The 19,769-nt window shown below is 44.5% G+C and overlaps 2 protein-coding genes across 2 annotated transcripts; both read left to right on the plus strand.

The window, feature by feature from the left end:
• The first annotated feature begins 7,830 nt into the window (after positions 1 to 7,830).
• On the plus strand, positions 7,831 to 9,855 carry LOC134679182 (uncharacterized). The gene has a single exon (XM_063538059.1). It carries the CDS (start codon positions 7,831 to 7,833, stop codon positions 9,853 to 9,855), a length of 2,025 nt encoding a protein of 674 aa, XP_063394129.1.
• A 1,631-nt stretch (positions 9,856 to 11,486) lies between these two features.
• Positions 11,487 to 12,635, plus strand: LOC134679184 (uncharacterized). The gene has a single exon (XM_063538061.1). The coding sequence runs from the start codon at positions 11,487 to 11,489 to the stop codon at positions 12,633 to 12,635; it is 1,149 nt and encodes a 382-aa protein (XP_063394131.1).
• The last annotated feature ends 7,134 nt before the right edge of the window (positions 12,636 to 19,769 follow it).

Genomic DNA, 19,769 nt, shown 5'->3' on the forward strand with positions numbered 1-19,769 from the left:
GGAGCACTGTCGCGAGTAGGCGCACCGGCGCGGAACGGTGCGCAATGGCGCTAGTCGGAGCGCAGAGCACAGTGGTGCACCATGGAGCGCGAGCCCTGTCGCAAGCAGATTAGAATTTGGCGCATGGGATTTGGCTCGGGGAAATTGGCACACATCTATACAACCGTTGAGCCATTTGCCCTCGCTGCCGCCTTCAGCACTTTCTGTGCAAATTCCAGGAAGTAATTGCGCGTGTTGTCGTCCGCAATTAGGTCCTTGAAGTTGTGCTGCGTCAATCTGGGTCAACCTTCATCTCGCACTGCCATCTTTCATGTCCGAATCTGGGGCATTCTGTCAGGATATGGGTCACCGTTTCTTCTGATGACCCGTCACAGGGGCAGTAGGGGTCGTCAGCCAATTTAAACCTATGAAGGTACTGTTTGAATCCTCCGTGCCCGGTCAGCATCTGTGCGATCATGTTGCTGCTTCCTATTTTCTCCATGACCTTATTTGCCGTCTTGACTTTTTCAAAGAATAGTCGCGTCCCCGACCCTTGTTCCGCCGTCTCGTATCTATTTTGCCATTTTTCGATGGTGCGGGCTCTAATAATTTTCTTCGCATAGGAGATGGGAAACTTATCATACAACGGGGCTGTCTTATTTCTGAGGGCCGCCTGTTTCGCCAACTCATCAGCCCTTTCGTTGCCCGCTAAACCGACATGAGCCTTTATCCACTTTAGCCGGATTGGTCTTGCTCCTTCCTCTGCGGCTTCTATTTTGCTCCTGATCTCCACCGCAATTGGGTTCAGCGTATTGGGGTCACATACTGCCTGCAGTGCCGATCTGGAGTCACTTTGTATAGTTACTGTCCGGTTACTTTTTAGCGCCATGTCGGATGCCTTGTGGAGCGCCATCATCTCCGCCTGGTAGACCGTACAGTAATTTTCCAGTCGAAAACTGGCGCGTCTTACCTCCTTATCGCCGTCCCACACCGAGATGGCAGCCCCAACCTTTCCCTCTATTTTGCTTCCATCTGTGTAGTAGTTCTGGGCCTCTGAGACCTCAATCTGTTCCGTTTCAGTTACCAGCCCGAACTCCCATCTTCTCCTTCTGGCCGGGTGAGGCAGAGTAGACGGGTGCACCCTGGTCTGAAGCTCCCTACCTGGAAGCTGGGGCATTGGCTTGCCTCTTTTTATTTCATAAAGTTCAAGTTGCAAGTGAGTATCCGCGCCATTGTTGCTGAAGATATTAGTGAAAACAAAAAAAAAAATATTGAAATATTAAATCAATAATAAAAAACAGAGGAGGGAGGAGGGAAAAAAAAAAAAAAAACCTAACCTAACCTAACCCCACAGAGAGCCCCACAGCGGCCCCCCCGCCGGCCAAGGAAGCCTTGGAGGCCCCTGGCAAAGACCTCCTAAGACTGACAAGTCCTCAAGGGCAACGAGTTGCACAAGTAAAAGTTGGAGAGGCAAAAACCTCACCAATCACCTGCATAAAAACCGCCGAGGCCAGGAGACTAATGGAAAAAGCGAAAAACCAATTAGACCTTTCCGGCAACATTAAAAAGGAAATGAAGGCCTCGGTGAAAGAAATTATTGAAAAACTCTACAAGATGGTGAAGGACTTGGAACTCGAGAAAAAACGCCTAGAGATGCCTCGACTCAGTTCAGCAACAACCCCAAAGCTGACCAACACAGCAAACACCACATTCACAGTCACTCCGGAGCCGGACCAATGCTTTCCTAAGAACATTCTTACAAAGCTGGAAGAGCAAACCAAGCTCATAGAAGAGAACGGCAGAAAAATGGACGAGCTGAGGGCCTCGATGGAGACCCAAAAGGAGACCCTTGGGAGGATGGCGACGACCGCGACATACGCAAGCGTAGCGGCGGCGTCCCCAAACTCGGCACCCGGTGCAGGACCGACCTTGAGAAGAGGTACCCTGCACTCAGTGGTCGTTACCTCCAAGGATGAAACTGAAACGGGAGACGAGGTCCTCGACAAGATTAGGAAAGCGGTAGATGCGAAGGATGGGTGGATTACGGTGGAAAGAGTCAAAAAAGCGAAAGACAGAAAAGTCGTAATGGGGCTGGCTACTAGAGAGGAAAGGGAAAAGATCAAGGACAGGCTAGCAAAAGAAGTAACCAATCTCATCGTCGAGGACGTGAAGAATAAGGACCCACTACTCATCCTTAGGAGCGTGCTCTCCATAAACACGGATGAGGACGTCCTAAAGGCACTGAGAAACCAAAATAGGGATATCTTCCGTGACCTTGGCGAAGAGGAAGACCGAGTGTCAATCAAATACCGAAAAAGGGCCAGAAACCCTCATACAGGACATATAGTGATCAGCGTCTCTCCCATTATCTATCAGAGAGCAATAAATAGGGGAAATGTCCACATAGACCTCCAAAGAATCAAAGTGGAGGACCAGTCCCCGCTGGTGCAGTGCACCCGCTGCCTGGGATTTGGTCACGGCAAACGCTTTTGCACAGAACAAACCGATCTGTGTGGCCATTGTGGAGGACCCCACTTAAAAACCGAGTTCGAAGAATGGCTTGCCAAAATACCACCCCGATGCCACAACTGTGTAAAGGCAAACTTGGAAAACGCAGAGCATAACGCATTCGACCTTGTATGCCCTGTACGACAGAAATGGGACAATATAGTTCGAGCAACAGTGGCTTACCACTGCTGAGGGCACCAAAAAGGTACAAACGCCCTACCGGGTAGCGCAAGCAAACCTCCAGAGAAAGAAACTGGCCACAGATGAGTTACTTGTGGAGGCGGAAAGGCGGAAAATCGCCCTTGCGCTCCTACAGGAACCCTACGTGGGGGCCAGTAAAGAAATGAGGAGCCACAGAGGAGTGAGAATCTACCAGAGTGACGGCACTGAAGAGGGTGTTGTAAAGGCAGCAATAGCCATATTCGATGACGATCTCAATGTTGAACAATACCCAAAACTCACCACAAACAACATCGTGGTGGTGGGGATCAGCACCGTCGCTTGGAGGATTACACTCGTGTCCATTTATTTTGAGCCAGACCAGCCCATTGAACCCTACTTGGAGCACTTATCCAAAATAAGAAAAGAAATAGACTCTAATAAATGGATCATAGGAGGTGATGCCAACGCTAAAAGTGTATGGTGGGGTAGCCCACAGACGGATCATAGGGGTGAAGACCTGATGGGAACCCTCAATGAGCTCAACCTGAACGTGCTCAATATGGGAAACATACCGACTTTCGATACTGTGAGGGGTGACAGGCGCTTCAGCAGCTTCGTTGACATAACAGCCTGCTCAACGGAGACGCTGGACCTAGTAGATGATTGGAAGGTCGACGAGGGACTCACGAGTTCGGACCACAATGGGATTCTTTTTAAAATTCAACTCAAAAAATCAACAGGTATCAAAATACAAAGAACCACCAGATTATATTGTAACATAAATATTACAATCTTTAAGATAAATACATAAATTAAATAAATATAAACAAATTTAGTTATTGATAAGAACGCCCTCTCTGTGTGCTTCACAAAACGATTAGGCTCACCTATGAACCCAACTCGTGCGCAAGCGAATTTAGCGAATTAGATAAGTAATTAGTTCAGGTGTAATCCGCAACCGTGATAGGGGCGCATCACAGAGGATGCTGCCTTTTTCGATACGAACGGCGAGGTGACCAGAAGAGTGCTGAATTATAAAATTCCAAAATGAAGTTAAAAGATAGCTATAGGCCACAATTCTGGCAACTAAAGTCATCTCTACGTTAATCATGTTAAATCTATACATATAATAAAGCTGTAGAGGGTAGAAAGTCTGTACATGGAAGATATTTGAAAAAAAGTTGGCTGGGGATACTTAGAATCGATAACAGAACACGTTCCAACAGTTTTTAGAATTTTTGTCTGTTTATCTGTTTGTCTGTTTATTTGAACGCGCATCACGTGAAAACGGCTGAACGGATTTTGATGCAAACTTTACTAATCTATCGAGAAAATCTCCGGCCAGGTTATAGGCTATAAAAACTCAACCCCTAAAAGGGGGGGGTAGCCACAACACTCACTTGATTTAAGTTTGCCCCTGAATCTTATGGCGCTACTTAGGAAGGAGGGGCAAACTTTTTTCAAATATGTGCTACCACTATTGAGTACCCTGGTAAACTAACAGATGGCGCTGAATTTAATACAAGTGACATGAATAGCCACCGAGGAAGGTTTTTGCCAAATTAACTCTAAGTTTAGATAAGGAGGTACGGACATGGACAACAAATTTAATTTAATAATTATTTCGATTTAAAAATATACAACAAAATTAAACGACAGTAAATTAATTACCCCTCATTGCAGTGACATCTTTTTCACGACTACCCAAAAAAAAGTGAGAGAGAGTGTATTGTGTTTTCAGCGTTCGTGTTTGTATGTAGGTATATATTTATTTATCTGGGTTTCACTCTCTCTCACTCTTTTGCGGTTCGGCGTTAGGTTCTATGCGAGGCCTTCTGCCTTACGGCAAAGTTGATCTTCTGCCTTAATTACACTTGGGCGTGGATCCAAGCTTTCCTCTTACGCAGCTGGGCCTACTGCCTTGCTCACACTTCGCCAATTCAATTCTCTTGGTCAATTACAAGCTCTGCTTTCTTGCATCTTTTATGCATGAAAACAACCTCGCTGAAATCCTTAAATATCGAGCCCTATGCGAAGCTAGGCTGGTAGAAAACTGTCCCATCCCTTCTTTGTATGAAATCCTGGATTCGCGCCTGGTTGGGACTAAAAGTAAAATTGCGTATATCGAAAAATTTTCGCGCTCGCTTCGCTCGCGTTTTTAATATCTTTCTAAGTTATGATAAAGGTGACGTTCGGGTGCCGACTACAGCAGCATTACTCTGTTACAACGTTACTGCTGCAGCACTGTCAATTTTCGTGATAAAATGATGTGACTGATTTCCATACTAAAAGTAAAAATGTACAACCGTCTATCAAATTGCGTTTTTATATCGAAAAATTTTAAATTACATTCTAACCTAAGATATGATAAAGGTGACATTCGGGTGGCGACTGCAGCAGCATTAGGTACTCTGTTGCAACATTACTGCTGCGGCACTGTCAATTATCGAGATAAAATAATGTGACTGATTTCCATTCTCAGCTGTGATGCGGCAATGAACTGCACTCAATTAACCAAAAAAAATAATGTAAACTTAATGACCTTAGGGAGAGGGGGCACCATGGTCTAGAAATGCTTAGGGCATTAAAATATCTTAATCCGGCACTGCTTCGGAGTTAACCCGACGTACGTGTCGCGCTGTACGCGTTCCAAAGCCGGGCGCCTTCGGCGCCCTCATACTAAAAGAATCTGGCGTAGCCCGACAACGTGGCGCGCTGCACGCGGTCCAAAGCCAGGCGAATTTGACTTTCTCATACTAAAAGAGACGTACGTGACACGCTGTATGGTTACCAAAGCCGGGCGCCTTCAGTGCCCTCAAACTCAAAGACTCGGGCGTAGACCGATGTACTTGACACACCGTGCGTGTTCCAAAGCCGGGCGCCTTCAGCGCCCTCATACTCAAAGCGTCGGGAGTAGACCGACGTACGTGCTGACACGCTGTACGCGTTCCAAAGCAGGGCGCCTTCGGCGCCCTCATACTAAAAGTCAGGCGTAGACCGACGTACGTGACACGCTGTACGCATTCCAAAGCCGGGCGCCTCCGGCGCCCTCATACTCAGTGCGTCGGGCGTAACGTACGCGTTTCAAAGCTGGGCGTCTTCGGCGCCCTCATACTAAAAGAGTCGGGCGTAGACCGACGTACGTGACACGCTGTACGCTTGCCAAAGTTGGGCGCCGAAGGCACCCTCATACTCAAAGCGTCGGGCTACGCCCGACGCACGTGGCACGCTGTACGCGTTCCAAAGCCGGGCGCCTTCGGCGCCATCATACTAAAAGTGTCGGGCGTAGACCGACGTACGTAATACGCTGTACGCGTTCCAAAGCCGGGCGCCTCCCTCATACTCAAAGCGTCGGGCGTAACCCGACGTACGTGACACGCTGTACGCTTGCCAAAGTCGGGAGCCGAAGGCACCTTCATACTCAAAGCATCGGGCTAAGCCCGACGCACGTGGCGCGCTGAATGCGGTCCAAAGCTAGGCGACTTCGACTTTCTCATACTAAAAGCGTCGGGCGTAGTTGGACTACTACAAATCGCGCTCTAAAAAGTATGAAACAATAAGATAGAATTATTTAAAAAAATTATCATGCAGGAAATTATAAATGTTATAATTTTTTGAATAAAAAATACAGCGTAATGTAATTTACAATTTTTTATATATTTAGCAGCTTACTGACACAAACCGAATTCTACGCGGGCGGAGCCGCGGGCACAGCTAGTATAAAATAAAACTGGAGAAGTCGTCGCATTCATGAACACTTAAAATCCCAAAACTGTAAGTACTGTTATATAACCTCAAATGTCTAGCACGTTGGCTTTGCAAGATTTCTTTGGTTCTACAGCAGGGTTTTGCCTTGTTGTAGGGGTCCTTAGGTTGACCTGACAACGATTTCGAGGGATGAGCTCCGGCCGGCATCTGGTGTCCGAGCTGGTCATCCACGTCACCACTTAACCCTGGACCTGCTTCCTGGAGGCATCGGCGTGCGTAGTGGATTCCGTATGTGTAATAAATAAAGAGTGTTCGCAAGTGCTTTAGGAACAATCCAGGTTAGTTAAAAACTTAATTTGAACTTTAACTCAACGTCAGTGGACAATAAAAGTGTAGCTGTGTGACCCAGTGTGAATAAAGACTTTCTCCAGAATTTCTACTTCTTTTCATTTACATTACAACCCAGTAAAGGCGCCCTGAGGTTAAATATTAACAGTTTCATGCCTACGTTGTTGCGACCCGGTGAAGTACCAGTGGAGCTGATTTCAACTGTTACAATATAACACAAAAAAAGCAAATTGGACCGATTTTCATGAGAAACTCGGACAATTATTGCAAGAAAATCACCTAACAAAACCAGAGATAGAACAAATAGAAACGAAGGAAAAAATTTAAGAAATAGTAAATAAATTAACGCAAGTAATAACAGAAATATGTAAAAAATCCATCCCAAAAAAGAAAAATAAAGAGAATCTCAAATTACCATGGTGGTCGCCCGAACTTGAAGAGATGAAACAAATAGTCACTACTAGAAAGCGCAGAATCCGCTGTGCAGCCCCAGTAAGACGAGAGAGGGTCGTGAAAGAGTACCTTGAAGCAAAGGAACAATATGAAAGTCGAGCAGTAAAAGCCCAAGTCGAGAGTTGGAAAGACTTTTGTAAAAAGCAGGATAAGGAAGGGCTTTGGGAGGGTATGTATAGGGTTATAGGCAGAGTCACAAAAAGAGTGGAGGACGTACCCCTGGAGAAAAATGGCGAAACCCTTAGCGCTAAAGAGTCGGTGAAGCTGCTGGCGGAGACCTTTTACCCAGAGGACTCTGCCAGTAGTGATGACGCCCACCACAGACAAACCCGTAAGAGAGCGGCCGAAGTGAACGATGGCGAACAAAATGAAACTTGTGAACCACCCTTCACGATGGCTGAACTGATATGGTCGTGCGAGTCGTTTAACCCGAAAAAGGCACCAGGCGCGGAGGGTTTCACGGCCGATATATGCTGCCACGCCATTCGAGTAAACCCTGAATTGTTCCTCACCCTACTAAACAAATGCCTCAAGTACCGATACTTCCCTAAGATCTGGAAGGAGGCCACGGTGGTCGTCCTCAGGAAACCGGGAAAGGACAACTATGCAAACCCCAAGTCATGTATAGGCCGATAGGATTGCTGCCAAATCTTCGGAAAGATCTTAGAGAAGATGCTGGTTGCCAGGCTAAAGTCCCACCTAATACCGAGGACCAGTGCCTGCCAATACGGATTCATGCCGCAGCGCAGCACCGAGGACTCCCTCTATACCCTTATGCAGAGAATTAACAAAAAACTAGGTGAAAAAAGGATCATCACGCTGATCTCACTGGATATAGAGGGGGCCTTCGACAGCGCATGGTGGCCTGCCATCAGAGTCCGGCTGGCCGAGGAAAACTGCCCCGTTGGTCTGAGACAAATGATGGACAGTTACCTAAAGGACAGAAGCGTCACGGTGCGGTATGCGGGTGAACAGCATGGACTGGAGACCAGCAAAGGCTGTGTACAAGGGTCAATAGCGGGTCCCATCCTCTGGAATCTACTGCTGGACCCACTCCTCAAAAGTCTCCAAGCCAGGGGCGACTACTGCCAGGCGTTCGCGGACGACGTGGCACTTGTGGTGGATGGAAGCACCGCAATGGAAATTGAGGCCAAGGCCAACTCTGCTCTCGAACATGCCCGGGAATGGGGCGTCAGGAACAAATTGAAGTTCGCACCGCACAAGACCAATGCAATGCTTATTACACGAAAACTAAAGTACGACACCCCACGCCTGTGCATGGGCGGGATTAATATAGGGATGGTCAAGGAAATAAAAATGTTAGGTGTTGTCATCGACAACAAGCTCACTTTCAACGAACACGTCTCGAACGTCTGCAAAAAGGCAGTGGGTATCCACAAGCAGCTCTCCAGAGCGGCAAAGGCAAGCTGGGGACTTCACCCCGAGGTTATTAAGACCATATATGTAGCGACAGTGGAGCCAATAGTCCTGTACGCCGCAAGTGTATGGGCCCCGGCCGCAACAAAAATAAGTGTCCAGAAGCAGCTAGCAGCGGTCCAACGAGGAATAGCACAGAAACTGTGCAAAGCGTACCGCACAGTCTCCCTCAACTCTGCGCTCATCCTGGCCGGGATTCTCCCACTCGACCTCAGAGTTCGAGAGGCGGCCTCGCTATACGAAGCCAAAAGAGGTGTCCCCCAGCCGGGATTGGGCGACTGGGAAGTGGAGAGAATGGCTCCAGCCGCAGAAATGCCACACCCCGCAGAACGCGAGGAGCTGAAACTAATAAGCCTCGTTGACCAAAATGATGTCAACAATCATAGTAACTATGAAGTGCGAATTTACACGGACGGTAGTAAGATAGGAGGTGGAGTCGGAGCCTCACTGTCTATATGGCGGGGGGAAGCCGAGATAAAAGCCCGGAAACTAGCTCTACCTAAGTTCTGCACTGTCTACCAGGCGGAGCTTCTCGCAATCTGTGTGGCAACAAGAGAAGTCAAGAACAGTAAAGCAAATACGTTCGGGATCTACAGCGACTCCATGGCAGCCCTTCAAACCATCCAGAACTACAGCTGCCTCCACCCTCTAGCAGTGGAAGCGAGAGATAACATAAGAACAATATCTCACCAAGGCAAAATTATCGCTTTGCATTGGATAAAAGCACACGCAGGGCTGGAAGGTAATGAAAGGGCGGACGAACTCGCCAAGGGAGCGGCTGCGGACTCCAAACGTAAGCGTGACTACGATCAATGTCCGGTATCATTCGTGAAGCGAAATATCCGTATGGCCACGCTTGACAAGTGGAATTGGAGATACACCACAGGTGAGACAGCATCGATAACAAAGCTGTTCTTCCCGGATGCGGTAGCGGCTTACGGGACAGTCCGAAAAATTGAATTCACGAGTCCAGTGACACAATTAATGACAGGGCATGGTGGATTCTCCGAGTACTTACACAGATTAAAGTGCAAGGAGAACCCATCGTGCATATGTGAACCCGGCAGACCAGAGAGCATTCCGCACCTAATAGCGGAGTGCCCTCAGTTTAGCATACAAAGGCACGATACAGAAAATAAAATTGGGGAAGAGATAAAAGTAGAAAATATTAGTAAAATAATGCAAAACAAGTATATTAGAGACACGTTTCTAGAATATTGTAAGAAAATTGTAAAAATAGTAATAAATAGAAATAAGTAGATATAAGATAAACTATGTATATTATAATAATAAACATGATGTTTATCTGGATTAAACAAGTATAGCTCTAATGTATAAAGTAATACAATAGGTATACTCGTAACAAAGAAAAAACCTGCTATGTAAAGCCAACTCCCTATTATAAGAAATATGTATAACGAAAGATAAAGTAATCAATAAAGAATACCCTGTCTAAAGTTTATTCCCTATTAAACATAATATAAATAAATAAATAAAGTATAGAGATAGGTGGGAGCCCCACCCACGTAAAGCATAAATGACGATGAATGAAAGAAAGAACCGTATGAAGCATGAAAGTACGAGCAGTAGAAAATGCGAGAACTGGCATGAAAGAGAAACATAGATAAATACTGTCTCCGATAATGTTGGAGGACAAAGAAAAAAAAAAAACGTAACCTAACCTAACCTAACCTTTTTTTTTTTTTTTGTTGAGGATGGGAAAAATGCAATTACGCATACCACTCGGGTGCGGGGACGGACCCGAGTGGTTATGTGGGACTCCTTGGGCTGATGAGACCCAAGTCTACCCACTAAACAACCCCCCCCCCCCCCTGCCGTCATTGAGCTGTGACGGTGGGCTGTAGGAACGCTCGCGCTTAACTTCTACAGCCCGCCAGCTCTGGTCCGTGTTGGCAGACCATCGCCTCCGGAGGCCCTTGATGGCCTCGACTTTGTGTGGACCGTATCTAAGTCTACGGTCGCCCTCTCAGGGACCGCGTGTTTGACGGATGACAGGCGTCCCCGTGCCTGTCATCCTGCGGTCAACCTACGGAGGCAGGCGGCGGTCATGTGCGACCCGTCTGCGTCGAGCACGCTTGCGGCGCCGTTGGTCAGCCATTGGGTCGGACTCTCTGGCGCGTTCCGCCATTTCCTTCTGCTGGAGAACGTCTTCGCAGAAGGTCTTAATCGCTTGCCATGATCCTTCGCTATCTACCATGGCCTTGACCACGGCCGGCAGCGACAGGTCCGGCCCCACTTTTGCAATCAGGTCGTCTTGCTCCGGCCCCCACACTGGGCACTCCTCCAGTGTGTGTTGTGCGGTGTCGATTGCTGCGCCGCATTCGTGGCACTCCTCTGTTGGCTCTCTGCCGGCAATTTTGTGCAGATATCTCCCGAAGCAGCCGTGCCCCGAGAGAATCTGCACGAGCCGGAAGGTGAGAGCGCCGTGCGGTCGTTCTAGCCACTGGGACATGACCGGTCGGATCGCCGCAATTGTCCGGACTCCCGCGCTTGGTCGCTCGAGCCGGTTCACCCACTCATCAATTGCCTCGCGAGAGAGCTCTTCTCGTTTTGCCTCGATCTCGCGCGGTGCTGGCCAGAAATCCCGGGTGGTTGAAATCGGTGCATATGCATCCGATATCACCGACATTGACTCGTTTTTCTCCGTAGTTGGTCACTTAGCCAAATTTACTGAAAAGGCGGTTAACGAGGAAAAAAGCGTCAATAGAGCCAACAAGGACGCTATCACCAGAGCATCCTTTGAAATAATAAAGGCCCTAGATAAAGGTCGACACATCCTGAAATACGATGTGCAACCCTCAAAAATTAGAGAAATCAGGCAGGTGCTCGAGGAGGCCAGAAGTCCTCCACCCGCACGGACTCAGTTTAGGATGTCAGATAGTCACACAACAATACCGCCCATAAGTGCAGAAATCAGTGAAGGGCTGAACAGGGCAAGCATGACTGGAGTTACAGAGTCCCTGACCGGCATTTCACAAATACTTTGTGAGCTGCCGAAAAGAACAGAAATGGCCCAACTCATCAAAGACACCGTTCAACAAGAACTTGGAGAGATAAAAACAATTTTACATAATCTCCGCAAACACGAACACACAGACAGAAGTCGTACTTCAAGTCAGAAGCAATGCCCCGTCACATCCAATTTCAATGACGAGATTATGGTAGAGGATGGAGAGGGAGATTTCACTCCGGTCCTCTCAAAGAAAGATAGGAGGAGGCGCGCGCAGGGGCTACGTACGGAAACTGCACCTGGGCCAATTGACTCTACCACCCGGGCGAGATACACCGTAATGATAGAGTCAATTGATCCCAGACATAACGGAGAGGAAATAGTAAAGGAGATAAAAAATAAGGTTGATGTTGTGGAGATGGGCATAGAAGTTAACAATGTTCGTGTCACTAAACAACAGAAAGTTGCCGTAATATGCAACTCAGAAAAGGACCGCGCAAAGTACGCCGAAGCTGTGAAAACGCACACCGAGAGACTCACAGTGACTACTCCACAACTGCGTAAACCCCTGCTACGACTCATAGGTGTTACACCTGATGTAACAAATGAGAAAGTGGCAGAGGCCATAGTGAAACAAAATGAGAGTCTGATAGGTAATATCCCACAGGTAGAACGGCAGGTCAGAGTTGTTCGACGAAATAGGGGTAGAACCAGCGCGACCAATAATTTGGTCATCGAAGTTAGCCCCTCAATGTGGGCCACTCTCAAAGACCGTAAGATCCGAATTGGGTACCAGATTATACCGGTGTATGATCAGTCACCCATTGTACAATGTTTCCGATGCCAGGAGTACGGCCACAGGGCACCAAACTGCCTAAACAAAAACGTTTGCGGCTACTGCACTCTAGACCATGACACACGCAGTTGTCCACAAAGGCCGAACGCATCACCCTGCTGCGCCAACTGTAAAAAACAGGGCGTAGTACACGATCATCCAGCGTATAGCACTGACTGTCCAGAATGGCAGAAGTGGGACCGGATAGCTCGGCTATCGGTCCAGTATTGCTAAGGGCAGCCAGATGCAACATCAAAGATTAAATATTTCACAGAATGACACTGGACGACCTAATATTCTCCGTGGTTATAATACACCTAGACTTGCATGTGATAATAACACCCTTTCTGTTGTGCAAGCAAACTTAGCCCGTAATCAGCATGCTTCTGAGGAAATAGTACGATGCGCATTAGAGGACAAATACGACATAATTTTTATCACTGAACCATACGTTGGTAGAGGCACTAAAATGAAACCAGTAACTGATTATGACCTATTTCAACAATCCGACATGACAAGCACCAATCCAACCAAGGCATGTATTGCAGTAAAACGTAAACTGGGTACATGCCTTGCAATGACGCAGCATATAACCACAAACTTAGTCACCATACAGTTATGCCTGAGGAACAACCAAAAAATATATCTAACATCTGTATATGTAGAGCCTAAAGAAGATCCCTTACATACATTGAAGAATTTGGAAAACATCATTCAACTTTATAAAAACCAAATGCATATTGTCTGTGGTGACTTAAATGGGTGGCACACATCATGGGGCTCAGCAAAGAACAATGACAGAGGCAGGCTTATTTATGACATTGCTCTAAATAACGACTTTGTTACATGCAACTTCGGCGCAGAACCTACTTTTGAAGCAACAACACATAGCAGAATAAGAACATCAGTGATCGATCTAACTCTGGTTTCTGCAACTTTCGCAGATAAAATTGAAGAATGGAAAGTTAACCATACTATCACACCCTCCTCAGATCACCATGCCATCCAGTTTAAAATAAATCTTAACAGTAATAAGGTCAAAAAGAAAACATCTACAACCACTTTTAAATATAACACTAGTCAGGCCGATTGGAATGAATTCGAAACCATCTTAAAAGAAAATATAACTACATCTGGCTATGACACTACTGACATTGATAACTTAAACCCTAATCAATTAGATACATATATAAGCAGCATAACCAATGTCATTACTAATACATGTAACAATGTTTTTAGGAGAAATACGCCTTTAACAAGAATACCTTGGTGGACCCCAGAACTGACTATATTAAAGAAAAAGGTAATACATTTGCACCACCGATTACAGGATTTGAAGAGGGGAAATAAGGACTTGACTGGGATTATTGCAGAGCTCAATGAGGCCCGTGATGAATACGCCCAAAAATGCGAGATACATCCACCAAAGCCTTCAGAGAGTTCTGCAATAAGCAAGGGAAAGACGACGTCTGGTCAGTCACTAACAGGCTCCTTAAATGCAAACCCCCGCCGCTACCGCCTGCCACGTTAAGAATTGAAGGAGACCGTTACACAACTTCTGCGATTGACACAGCGGAGAAACTTACCACCAAATTCTTCCCCGATGACGACCCAAGTGAAGACACACCCTGCCACACTCTGGTCCGAAAATACACTCAAGTTAACAACAACCAATACGTAGATAATAATGAAAAGCCATTTACTATCGCTGAAATTAGAGAAGCAATTAAATATATGTCACCTAAAAAAGCTCCAGGCTTAGACCACTTAACCGCAGATATCTGCAAACATTTCACAGACATATATCCCGAATTAATGACTAAAATATATAATAGATGCCTTACGACTAATTACTTTCCCACTTCCTGGAAATGCGCCTACATAAAAACAATACCTAAACCTAATAAAGACAATTACAACTGTATATCTTCCTATCGGCCTATTGGACTGATAAACGTTTTCGGTAAAATACTAGAAAAATTAATAGCGAAACGTCTAACATACCACATGCAAAAGACTTCTGCATGCAGTGATCATCAGTACGGTTTTAAGGAGCAACGCTCAACCACTGATGCACTGCATAAAGCAATAAATATTATCAGGGAGGCTAAGGCAGAAAAGAAGCTGGTACTGGTCATATCACTGGACATTCAAGGAGCGTTTGATCATGCCTGGTGGCCAGCCCTGTTAAAACGGCTAAAACAAACAAAATGTCCTGCAAACATATATCACATCATACAGAGCTATCTGACTAATCGCACTGTAACCCTCAATTATGCAGACGCATCGATAAGTAAAGCACAGACCAGAGGTTGCGTCCAAGGGTCAGTCCTTGGACCCATCTTTTGGAATACGATAATTGATTCGCTACTGGTTCAGAGTCTGCCACCGGGAAATTACATGCAGGCCTACGCTGACGATGTGTTGCTTATATGTACTGGGGAAGACCTCATGCAGTTAGAGCGTAACGCCAATTCAGTGCTCGAAGGAGTATATAAATGGGGCATTGATAACAAATTAGCTTTTGGACCCCAGAAAACTAAAATGCTTACACCAACCCCCAAGGCCAAGGCTGCAAAGGTCCAAATGAATGGTATAAACATAAAATTTGACACTAAATTTAAACTACTAGGCGTGATAATAGATGAACACCTAACTTTTGTTGACCACAGTGAATATATCATCAAAAAGGCGCAGTCCATATACAAGAAGCTCTGTATCTATATTAAGCCAACTTGGGGGATCCACGCTGGAAATGTGAACACCATCTACAGGCAGGTAATTGAACCGATAGTTACCTATGCGGCAGAGATATGGCACCCCGCTGTAAAGTACAAAAAGGTCATTGGTTCATTACTTAGCCTCCAGCGTGGTTTCGCAATAAAGATGGTTCATGGTTTCAGGACATTACCGACTGTAGCATCTATTGCACTGGCCGGGTTGACACCCCTTCACCTAAAAGTCCAAGAGGTTGCCTCGACGGAAAAGGTGAAGCGTACACAGATAACTGAGTACTTGCCAAACGATATAAAGTACGATAAAAGGGTCTCCGTTACCGAATTGCTACATCCCGCGGATAGAATAGATATTACCTTCAAAGAAGTTTTTAATCAGGAACAACTTGACCTATACTATGAAGATAATGAAATGCACAGGGTCTTCACTGACGGAAGTAGGCACGACGGGTTGGTCGGTGCGGCTGTTGTGATTGACTACCCTGACGGTAGGAGTTTAATGAAGAAACTCAAGTTACACAGCAGCTGCACTGTATTCCAGGCCGAGTGCTTAGCAGTAGAAAGTGCTTGTAGAGAGTGCATTCAACAAGAATTACCAAAGGTCGCTGTTTTCTCGGACTCCAAAGCTGCACTGATGGAAATCTCTAATCGTAGCAGTACAAACAGCATTGTGAACAGAATTCATAAGTTATTATATAATATCAGGGAGTCTGGGAAAACAGCGATAGAATTCTGCTGGATTAAGGCGCATGTTGGCCTGATCGGGAACGAAAGGGCCGACATGGCGGCCAAAGCCGCAGCAGCATTACATAAGTCACCAGATTACGATCTTTTCCCGCTGTCGTATCACAAAATCAACCATAAGAAATACATTTTCGAGATGCACAGTAAATGGTATGAGGACAGCACGACTGGCAGACACATGAAAAAGTACTTACCTAGCATCGAAACAATCAGAAAGCTGCGTGGCTCTATGTCAGTCAGTTTTCAGTTGACTCAAATACTCACGGGGCATGGCTATCATAAAACATACCTACACCGCTTCAAGATAGCAGATGACAACCGATGCCCCTGTGACAATACTACCTGTCAAACTATTGACCATCTATTAACACAGTGCCCGTATTATGACCGAGCTCGTATTGAGCACGAAATAATATGCCAAAATATTAATATAGATCCTTATGACATCAATAGTATAATAACTAAGGAAACATCAATAGAATCGTTCAATAAATTCATAAATAAAATTATAAACAGTTTAAAGAAATTCAATAATACTTAAATTTAACTATAAATTCATAGTACAAATATAACAGTTTAAACAATGTATAAAGATTAATAAATTATAGATAAAACTTAAAAACCATAGTTCTAATTATAAAAATATATCATTTAAAATAAACTTGAAATAATGTCGCCCGTATCCTTTGCGGGGATATAATATTCAAGATTAAAAGTAATGCGATGCCGGGTCTCAAATTAGTTGAGCCCCGGCGCCCACACATAAAATTAATAGAAATATCAGAATTATAGCCGCAAGGGGAATGGTCGCCCGTATTGATAGCGAGGGCCATTCTCCCATAATAACATAGTATCTTATTAAAAAAAAAAAAAACCTAACCTAACCTAAACATAGAGTTTGACAGTTCGGCGGCCATCTTGCCTTTTTTCAAGTGGCAATATCTCGGCAACCCAGGTGCCTGGAGACTCGCGGTTTCTTTCCTGAAGAAAAGAGCAGGCCAATCTACCATACTCGACCCTTTTCAGGAAATTTCAGGCGAAATTCTGTCTGAAAATTCCTGAAAATTTTCGAAACCTGAAAGTGGTCTCAGCCGATAGATTAGGTTAAGCTTAGGTAAGCCGTCGAAAATCCGGGTTTTCTGCGACTCCGGGAACGGGAGATATCAACGGTCAAAGTTGCACTTTGACAGTTCTCGCGGCCATCTTGGAAAAGTTTAAACCGAGAGTATATAAACACATGGCAGCGTAAGTATTTTGTGTTCTATAAATAATGACTGTGCTAGATAATCATAGGGTTTCTTTGAAATTATCCTAAGGGCACGTTTTTGTAATCTAAATAGTCTATTGCATTCAGCTGCAGTAGCCCATAGTTCTACACCTTGAGATAAAATTGAGTGGAAGTACCCATAGTATGCTATTCTGAGGTTTTGAGGCGTTAGAGATGGCGCGAGTCTAGAAAGGGCGAAGCACGCCGACGCCAGCCTGTCAGAGACCACATCTATATGGGGGGTCCAGGTTAGTCCCGAGTCTATAGTAAAACCCAGATATTTTGCTTCCTCGACCTGGGGGAGTTTTACATTGTTTACGACTATATCTAGTGGACATATACCAGTTTTACGAAGTTGAAAATGCATAATATTTGTTTTTTCAATATTAAGAAGCATGCCGTTAGACGAGAACCACTTGGCAATGTTATTAATTACTCTATGAGTTTTTATTTTTAAGTTGTTAAAATTATCTGCATTCACTATTATGCACGTGTCATCTGCGAACATAATATATTCAGGCTCAGGGCACGCCGTCATAATGTCGTTAACTAGTATCAAAAAAAGGTTATTGCCCATCATCGATCCCTGCGGTACCGCACAAGCCCCTACGGGTTCGAGGTTCGACTTCACGCCAAGAACGCTAGTGCTTTGTTGTCGATTGCTGAGAAAAGAGGCGATCGTGTTGAGAAAGTTACCCTCAAAGCTGTAGCGTGCCAGTTTCGAGAGGAGCAATGAGTGATCGATCATCTCGAAGGCGCGCGAAAGGTCACAGAATATAGCTGCGACCTGCCGCCCGCCCTCGAGATCTAGACACGCGGCAGCGTGTCAAGCCAAGTTCAAGCAAAGGAACTGGCTAGCCAGCGCCAAGTGTAATATTACACGAACCACTTGGTGCCACTTTTGACCCTTCTATAACTCAAAACATCTTTAACGTAAACACATAAAACTACGTGTGTTTAATTATATCCATAAGGACATCTAGAAGCCCAAATTTCATGAAGCTAGCTCAAACGGTTATAAAGATATGAAGGTCAAAAAATCGTAAATTTTAAGACTGACTGACATACCTATAGTACCTAAACCTAACCTACTTCCAGATGACCCAGAAGGATGAAATTTGGAATCCAGCTCAGTTATTGTGTGAAAACGTAGGAAAAAATCTAAAAATTAAAAAAAGTTATAAAATAGGGGGGGTCCCCATACAAAAAAACCATTTTTTATTGTGACTGACATATCTAAACCTAACCTACTTCCAGATGACCTAGAAGGATGAAATTTGGAATCCAGCTCAGTTATTGTGTGAGAGCGTAGGAAAAAATCTAAAAATTAAAAAAAGTTATAAAATTGGGGGGGTCCCCATACAAAAAAAACATTTTTTATTGTGACTGACATATACTACCTAAACCTAACCTACTTCCAGGTGACCTAGAAGGATGAAATTTGGAATCCAGCTCGGTTATTGTGTGTAAGCATAGGAAAAATCTAAAAACAAAAAAAAGTTAATAAATAGGGGGGGTCCCCATACAAATTTCTTTTTTATTGTGACTGACCTGTACCTAAACCTAACCTACTTCCAGATGACCTAGAAGGATGAAATTTGGAATCCAGCTCGGTAATTGTGTGTAAGCGTAGGAAAAAAATCTAAAAATAAAAAAAGTTAAAAAATAGGAGGGGTCCCCATACAAAAAACCTGTAATACGCGCTAAACAACCGGCCAACGGTGTGTCGTTGGCGGCGCGCGGCACCACATAATTAATACAAAGAACAGAAGTAAAAAACATGCAGCGGAAACACAAGAAAAAACATTAAATCTCAATACCTGCCTAGTTTTCTTTACAAAAAGTATTGATATCCCATCAAAAACATAAATGTAAAAAAGGAGAGCCAAGTTCAATACAAAAATTATGCTTGGCTGTGGGGTTCACCGCAAAAAGAATGGAGATTTAAATGAGTGCCAAGTTCTATGCAAAATCCAAATATGTATTTATAGGAACAAAATAACATTATAAACAAGTATTAAACTCTATTTCTTTGCTTTATTGGATACCTATAACAATTGCTGTTATTTAAAAAAAATGTGAGATCTTAAAGTATGTTAGATTTGGCTTGGCCAGTTTTTATCAGAATTACAAAATATATTTGTTGAATAACTTTATAAAATGACTGATGTAATGAAAACTGGCCAAGTCAAATCTAACCTGCTTTAAGATCTCGCATTTTTTTAAATAACAGCAACTGTTATAGGTATCCAATAAAGCAAAGAAATAGAGTTTAATACTTGTTTATAATGTTATTTTGTTCCTATAAATACATATTTGGATTTTGCATAGAACTTGGCACTCATTTAAATCTCCATTCTTTTTGCGGCGAACCCCACAGCCAAGCATAATTTTTGTATTGAACTTGGCTCTCCTTTTTTACATTTATGTTTTTGATGGGATCGGTTTTAAATTTACCATTTTGTAATAATTAGAAAGATTAAAAATAAAATAAAATAAACAGAATATAAGTATTTGACATATGACAGGAAATATTTCGGCTTAGCACAGATACAGTTTATTTTAATCTCTAAGGTGGTGACTTAAATCCAGGGGAGAGACAGCCGTATCCAAAGCCCTTTA

This window comes from Cydia fagiglandana, chromosome Z (assembly GCF_963556715.1).
Source record: "Cydia fagiglandana chromosome Z, ilCydFagi1.1, whole genome shotgun sequence".
In the NCBI taxonomy this organism is placed as follows: domain Eukaryota; kingdom Metazoa; phylum Arthropoda; class Insecta; order Lepidoptera; family Tortricidae; genus Cydia; species Cydia fagiglandana.